Genomic DNA, 7,861 nt, shown 5'->3' on the forward strand with positions numbered 1-7,861 from the left:
GGGGGCTGCTGCTCTGTTTGTTGTCTTTCGGCTGTTGCATCTAGTGGTGTGATTGTGGTTTTTGGCTGTTCATGTTTGCCACTCTTAATTTTTTAGATTGCTTGGCCGATCTTTGCTGATGGTTTTTGGCTATTTTTTGCATTTCAACTAACTTGGCACCCACACAACACACACCAGTAATGAAATCCACACACACACACGCCACACCTTTAGAGGACACAACTCACACCAACACACCTTTAATGGATACAATGCTCCTTTAATGGATACAACGCACCCAACACACAACCAAAATACTTTGTGTGTGCAAATTGAATACGCATAAGGTGTGCAGATTGTTAAGTTTCCATAATGTTTTGTGTTCTGTTAACATCATAACCAAAATACTTTATCCTACTTTTTATGTGTGCAGATTGAATACGCATAAGATTGGTAGCGGGGAAGATGGTATATATACGCTCTTCTATGAAGACTTTTTGTTTGGATATATGTTTCTATGAAGACTTCTTTTTTGGATGAAGGTTTGAGTCTTTTTTTTTTTGGATATATGCTTCTATGAAGACTTCTTTTTTGGATGAAGTTCCGAGTCTTCTTTTTTGGATACATGCTTCTATGAAGACTTCTTTTTTGGTTGAAGTTCCGAGTTTTCTTTTTCATTTTAATGATGCTACCGAACTATGATGAACATATATGGTATGGTCTACCTTTCATATTTTTGTCATGGGAACATTGATGCTTTAGATCCTATGGTTGAATGGACATTTGGTGTAGAATACATAGTTCTTGTAGTTAATGGATGTCTAGTTTGGCACGTGATTATATTGGTTTATGAAAATATGTTAGCTATTATGGTGTAACTTATAATTCATTTGTTTGGCTGAGTATTGAATTCCAAAATGAATAGGATAATATTGTCTTGTAAGAAGAGTGTTAGTGACAATTTATTCTGTCACTTTTACTTCCTATACACATTTGAGGTGACAAAATATTGTCACAATTATCATTTTTAATTAATTTCTTCGGTGACGAAACTTTTTTTTGTCACCTATGTACTTACATTGTTCAATCACCTGCCACAATAAGTGACGAAATTGAAAATGGGTGACATAATTATTAGAATGGTGACGAAATATATCATCAAAAAGAATAATACATGACAAAAAATTTTCGTCACCAAGTGATTTTTTCGTGACGAAATTTTTCGTCGTCAAAAGACACCATAGGTGACGAAAAATAAATTTCGTCACGAGGTAGAAATCCTCGACAACCTTTAGTCGACAAATTTCTTTTCGTCACGCATACCATTTGTGACGAAAAATATGTAATTTGTGATAATTTTCATTCGTCACCCAATGCAATTTTTCGTGTAGTGCTTTTACAGAGCGTGTCGACGGAGTTTTAGAGAGCGGACATGCATTTCTATCTATTTTAGGAAAAGGGTTATTTGCCTAGTGGGTTTGGAGATGTCTTTTGTTTTTTATAGGACCCTTACCTCAGCGACCTTCCTTTCTTCCTACCAACCATGATCTTTTATTTAGAGATAACCCTTTATATCTGAAAAGATAGGGTTAGCCTATTTCAGCACATGATTTGCATTTCTGAAAGCAACGATGTCTAGGCCTTTGAAACCCCAACCTCTGTATATCTTTTACGGAGTACTTTTCTACTCAAGCCTGACTTTCTCATGAAACAATTATGGACTCTCTGGGTTACCATGTTTCGTCACATTTGGCACGTTCTCAACGGTAAACGTCGATAGTTGATCAGCAACAATAGTGGTGGAGAATTATTTTTGGTATAAAAATTTGACTTACCTTAAGCGTGTATTAATTGGACGGTCATAATATTATGTACACAATCAACACAACGGTTGTGCAAGTAGCATTTTTGTTATGATTTTGACCTGACCCGGTGAAAATTACTTTGGATTTTCTGTACGTACATGTAAATTGCCCTAATTGAAACACAAAATGCTCAGTGAACAACAATATATATATAGATTACAATCTTGAACACCTTAGTTAACAAACACATCAAAGAAGTTCAGTCTTCAACATTATTGTACTAGTAAAACAACAAAAAGCATCATTCTCAGAGCTCCGAGAGGACATTAACCATCATTTCTCGTGGTCGGCACAGACCCTCCAATGGCTTAGACTTGGGCATGGTGAGCCCTGGCCCTTCAGACATGTCCACCAACTCATCACCAATCCTCACCCAATCAAAGCACTGAATCAAGGCCGCCAAAGCCAGCCCCACCACCCGATTGCCGAGTCCCGCCCCAGGGCAACTCCTCCTTCCAACGCCAAATGGTATCAACCCATATGCTTGGTTTTCCCCATCTTCAAACCTCTCTGGCCTAAAACTCATGGGGTCCTCCCACACCTTTGGATCCCTGTGAATGGCCCATGCATTTACCAACAACATCGTACCACAGGCCACGTCATACCCTCCGATGGTGCAGTCATCGGATGACTCGTGTGGCACGAGAAGCGGTGCTGCTGGAAATAATCGAAGGGTCTCGTTGATGATATTCTGGAGGTAGGGTAGCTTGGAGAGATCCGATTCATCTACCAAACGGTTTTCAGCAACTACCGCGTCTAGTTCGGCTCTTGCTTTGTCTAAAACTTTGGGATTGTTGAGCAGAAGTGACATGGCCCACTCGATTGTAGATGACGATGTGTCGGAACCCGCACTTAACATTGTCTACACACAATATATGATGATGACCATGGTTCAGATTTATCAGTTAAAGATACCTATATGTTGTCAATAAGTCTAGGTACACTACCTCCAACCACTACACCATCCACTACATTTTTTGTAAGACTCACCTAGGTTCCCAAAAAAATACAGAAAAATATTCATAAATTTTAAAATAATATATTATGGGGCCCTGTAAAAAATCAGCTCTAACAAATATCGATAAATATTATTTCTTAATTCGTAGGGGCGAAACTGTACAGTTGAGCAGTTTCGCCCCTACAAATTAAGAAATAATACTTACCGATATTCGTTGTAGCTGATTTTTTACAGAACCCCATAAAATATTATTCTAAAATTTATGAAATTTTTTTTTTTATTTTTTTGGGACCTAGGATGAGCCTCACGAAAAATATAATAGATGGTGTAGTGGATGAATGGCAGTGTATGTAGCATCTCTGGTATGTTGCATTAACACTACAATTCTTTCTTTAAATATCTAATAAAATAGAGTCAGGTTTTAAAGGCCCTCTGACATATTTGAAAAAAAAGTGCATGTGGGTGGTGGGGAGCTAGTAGCTACAGAAGATAATGAAATTTAAATAAGGCTCCGTTTCAGAATATATTTTTAAAAAATAAGTACTTATTTTATATTTTTAAACTCAAAAATAGCGTAAATAAAAAATAATTTTTTAATTTTTTTTGTACCGTATAAAAGACCTCGATGAGATCTTTCAAATAAGATCTATATTGCATATTTTTAAATTTTAATAAACTCATTATTTTTGAGCTTGAAATTGTCTTCTTAAAAAATAAGGACTTATTCTACGTTCCGAAACGGGGCCTAATAGTAATAGGAGAATATCTTTTTTTATGGAGGATACCGTGAAAATATGTTTACAGAGCCTAATCTCATAAGTGTTTTTGGTCTGTACCGATTGAGAACCAATTTTGACCGGTAAAAATTAACTTTCATCGGTCAAAATTGAAAAGCAATCTCAATCAATAATTAAGAAAACAGACAACTGCGTTTGCACGAATTCACAAAAATCTTGTTCATTGCTCAGTCGTGAATATAAATTTCTCTCTGGTAATAATATTCCGTGTAGAGATTCACGTACCAGTACATTGCCTTTGATTATTTCGTCAGAGTAGTAATGAGGATCCGAGTCTTGTAACCCTAGCATAGAATCGATCATTGACTTAGTTTTGCCTCCTTTTTGTTCGAAAACCTTCTCATCATCTTCACGCCGTTTCTCTTCGATCAAACCCTGCAAAAATGCGTCCATCTTCTTCTGAACCCTCAACATCCTCTTCTCCATTTTTCCGAAATCAATCCACCTCAAAAAAGGCACAAAATCTCCTGGATTCGACGCCCCGCTTAACTCGAAAAGATCCCTAATAAGAAACCGAAACTCCCTAGCCTCCTCAGAATTCTCCACCCCAACTCCAAAGTATCGTTTCCCTGCAACCATCCGCATGATAATATTGAACGACAACTCAGAAAGCCTCGACTTCATTTCCACCTTAACAAAACCCTTTGGCGAATCATGAAACAGAGTCTTCAACAGCGACCGGACTTCTTCTTGTCGGATACCCAAAAAAGCGTTCAGTTTAGCCGTGGAGAAGATTTCCAGCGCCGTAAGGCGGCGGAGGTTGCGCCAGTGGTCCCCGTACGAGGAAGCCCCCAGCGTCGTGTAGTTGTAGTTGAGGAGTTCTCCGACCAGAAACCGCGGCCTATTTGCGAAAATGAGGTCGTTCTTGGAAAACAACTCTTCGACTGCCGACGGAGAGGACAGGATGAGCACCGGATGGGACCCGAATCGGAGAGCGAGAATCGGGCCGTATTTCTTGGAAAGGTTTTCGAGTTCTCTGTGAATAGATTCTTTAATTAGATGGAGATGGCCGATTACGGGTAGGGAAGGGGGGGTTGGTGGTGGATTTTTTCGTGGGGATGGTTTTTGCAGGAATTTTAGCAGGAAGAGGAAGAGAATCAAGGCTGTAGAGATGAAGTAGAGCCAGGTTTGGTCCATGATGATGCTATAGAAGAGATGAAGACTGAAAGTGGTGCGTTTGATTGGGTGCATTATTGGAGATGGTTGCGGCTTATAAAAGCTTGGAAGATGAGGCCAATTCCAAAAATGTCAACGAAAACAACTATGAAGTTGGAGAAATTTTTGGGTGCGGATGGATAACACGTGGCCGTGCCCACTTAATGCTCAAGCAGCGCATCTAGGTCGTTTAAAAGGTTGTTGAATGGTCCAAATTAAAATTATCTCTCTCCTCTTACCCCACCACTCTCTCTCCTCTTTCTCTCTTATTTTTTTCTCTTCAAATCCGAACCGTCCAAAACCAAAATAGACGGTTCAGATACGCTACGTGGTGCCCACTCGGTTTCCAAAAATTCCTCATAAAGTTGTGTTATTGGTTTTTTTTTTTTTTTTTTGTATATATCGTTTTGGGCAAGCAAGGTTGACCGATCTAGATGGGGTGCGGATGGATAACACGTGGCCGTGCCCACTTAATGCTCAAGCAACGCATCTAGGTCATTTAAAAGGTTGTTGAATGGTCCAAATTAAAATTATTTCTCTCCTCTTACCCCACCACTCTCTCTCCTCTTTCTCTCTTATTTTTTTCTCTTCAAATCCGAGCCGTCCAAAACCAAAATGGACGGTTCAGATACACTACGTGGTGCCCGCTCGGTTCCCAAAAATTCCACATAAAGTTGTGTTATTGGTTTTTTTTTTTTTTTTTTGTAGATATCGTTCTGGGCAAGCAAGGTTGACCGATCTAGATGGTAGTTTATGACCAAGGACCACGTTCTAAATAAGAATTTATTGTTTGTTTACTCTGTCTGATTAATACTAAATCTTCCTTGCTTTCCACGGCCAATAATGGCTATTTCCTCCTCCTAAATAATAAGAACCGTTGTGAGGGATGCCATTTTTCAATTGGGACAGTTTTGCCCTTTGATTTCGTCCATTTTACCAATTGCCCAAGGCATGCTATTTTTCAATAATGCCCCTCCCCGCCTACAGGATCACCTCCGGCCCAATGCCCCTCCCCGCCTCCACGATCACCTTTGGTCCAAGACCACGCAAAACGCCCTCCTCTCCTTTCCTCCTCCACGGCACCACGACCTTTCTCTCCCCACACCACCGAACTCTACCACCCGTCACCTCCTCCTCTCGGCCTCACCACCGTCTCCTCCGTCCTTCGGCTCTCCACCGAACCGCCACCACCACTACCGCACCCAACTCAAAACCCCACCACCGCGACTCCCTCACTCCGTCAGGGTGTTTACTCGATGCCACCACTACCGCACCCACCTCGAAACCCCACCACTGCAACTCCCTCACTCCATCAGCGTTTTTAAAAAAAGAAAAACAACCGCGTACAGTGGGTTTCACACCCACGCGGCCGCCGCGGGCCCCGCCGGAGTGCCACCGGACGCCGCCTCGAGATTTCGGAATCACCACAGCGACCTACGAACACCGTGCAACACTTACCTAAGCTTAGAATCGCGTTTGAGGTAGTTTTCCGGAAACCCGAAACCTTAATCTGCATTTTAATGGAAATAGTACCAAAACTTAATTTTTGATGTAGATGGTGACCTGAATTTAATTTATTAATTAATGTTTAGTCCTGTTTTCATTAACTTTTAGTCCTATTTGTATTGAAAAGTTCTTGGCAAGCTCTGCATTAAATTGGATGGTTTAGTTCTTTCGTAAATGATAAGTTATGGTGGATTGTGGTATTGAAATTCATGTATATGTGTAGAATTGTGCGATTAGTAAATTTATCGGAATAATCGTAATTTGTGTAGTAATTATTTAATAATTAAATACGTATGGATTTGGATTTAAAATGTAAATGAGGAGATATTTATCAGAATAATTGTAGTTTTTGTTCATCCATTTTACGAGTAGGATTTGGCTAACATATAGAATTGCTTAAGATGACCTTATTTGGCAATATTTATTGCATCAGAAAGATGGACTCAATGTTAGATCATATGTGAAACACGCAACGAATTCAGAAAATATTTTTTCCAAGGGCTAATGTAAGGTATTACTTCTGATTTGGCCAACAAGAAAAAAAACTTCACTTTCGAATTATTGCCTGCCAAATAAACATTTATGTCATCGCAATTGCAGTCCATCCATGGGTGAGCAGATTAGTTGGGGTATTGTATGCTATGTTGTTTGTCATGTTCTACTTCGCTCCACCTCTTTCATTTACATGTTGAGTATTTCATATTTGAGAATAGGTCTAATGGGGTAAAAATTTAAGATAATTTTTGATGAAAGGGCTCCATTGGATAGTACAAATGCTCAGCATAATCATAGTCCTAAAGAGCGTCTTTAATACTAACTCATTTAGGGCTCGACTTTGAAATGTTAGCAAAGATAATTGCATGATAGTGCAAAATTCGACTTGCTTACAAGTTTAAGTATGTGAATGCAATTGCTACTTACGTTAAAATTATTACCATTGTGCAAGGCATTAGTCCTAGATTGAAATCGTTTTTTTAAAACTTAAACATGGTTGGTTAAGGCAGGAGGACAAGAAACGCATCCAGGGTTTGATGATTGTATTGTTTTACTCATAAATAGAGCACATGAAAATGAATTCTTTTGGAGCTGCAGACGCATCAATGTTTCTCAGGACAAAGAGCAGATGAAGAGCTTGCAGGAGAGGAAGGAGTGGTTTAATATGACTACTGCTATTTATGACTACTGCGAGCTTTACTGGTGTTATGCTCCTTCAACGTCTATAAATAAACTACACTCTATGTGGTCTGTATGTAAATCATCTAATGCTTTTGCTGCTTTCATCAATCTATATAATATATTTTCCTAGCTATTTTCGTACTCTTCTATTGCTTTCAGCTCTAAAATTACAAACAAGATATATCTAGCCTAAATCAAAACTTGTTCCCTTCGACGGTCATGCATTCGTGCTGTGCACGAAGGTGCATCTAGTCGATCAAAATGGATACGTCTTCCTTTTTTTTCTTTTTCTTTTTTTGATAAATATGGATACGTCTTCTTTAATTGGGATTCTTTTGTGGGGACGCGGGGCACTGCTGTGCCTCATGGCACAGTACCCCTACCCTTTTCGAAGGGAAAAAATTTTACGCTGTCTATTTGCAATC

The 7,861-nt window shown here is 39.3% G+C and overlaps 1 protein-coding gene and 1 long non-coding RNA gene across 2 annotated transcripts; one reads left to right on the forward strand and one right to left on the reverse strand.

The window, feature by feature from the left end:
* The first annotated feature begins 332 nt into the window (after positions 1-332).
* Positions 333-844, forward strand: LOC131331282 (uncharacterized). The gene is made up of 2 exons (XR_009201345.1): positions 333-521; positions 581-844. It is a non-coding gene; the product is annotated as an uncharacterized LOC131331282 (long non-coding RNA).
* Positions 845-1,971: 1,127 nt separating this feature from the next.
* LOC131331283 (cytochrome P450 81Q32-like) lies at positions 1,972-4,825 on the reverse strand. Its single transcript, XM_058365169.1, has 2 exons — positions 3,825-4,825; positions 1,972-2,706 (listed from the first exon to the last, which is right to left on the reverse strand). The coding sequence occupies exons 1-2, from the start codon at positions 4,788-4,790 to the stop codon at positions 2,092-2,094; spliced, it is 1,581 nt and encodes a 526-aa protein (XP_058221152.1). The 5' UTR covers positions 4,791-4,825; the 3' UTR covers positions 1,972-2,091.
* Between the last annotated feature and the right edge of the window lie 3,036 nt (positions 4,826-7,861).

Source organism: Rhododendron vialii, chromosome 6a (assembly GCF_030253575.1).
Source record: "Rhododendron vialii isolate Sample 1 chromosome 6a, ASM3025357v1".
Lineage (NCBI taxonomy): Eukaryota > Viridiplantae > Streptophyta > Magnoliopsida > Ericales > Ericaceae > Rhododendron > Rhododendron vialii.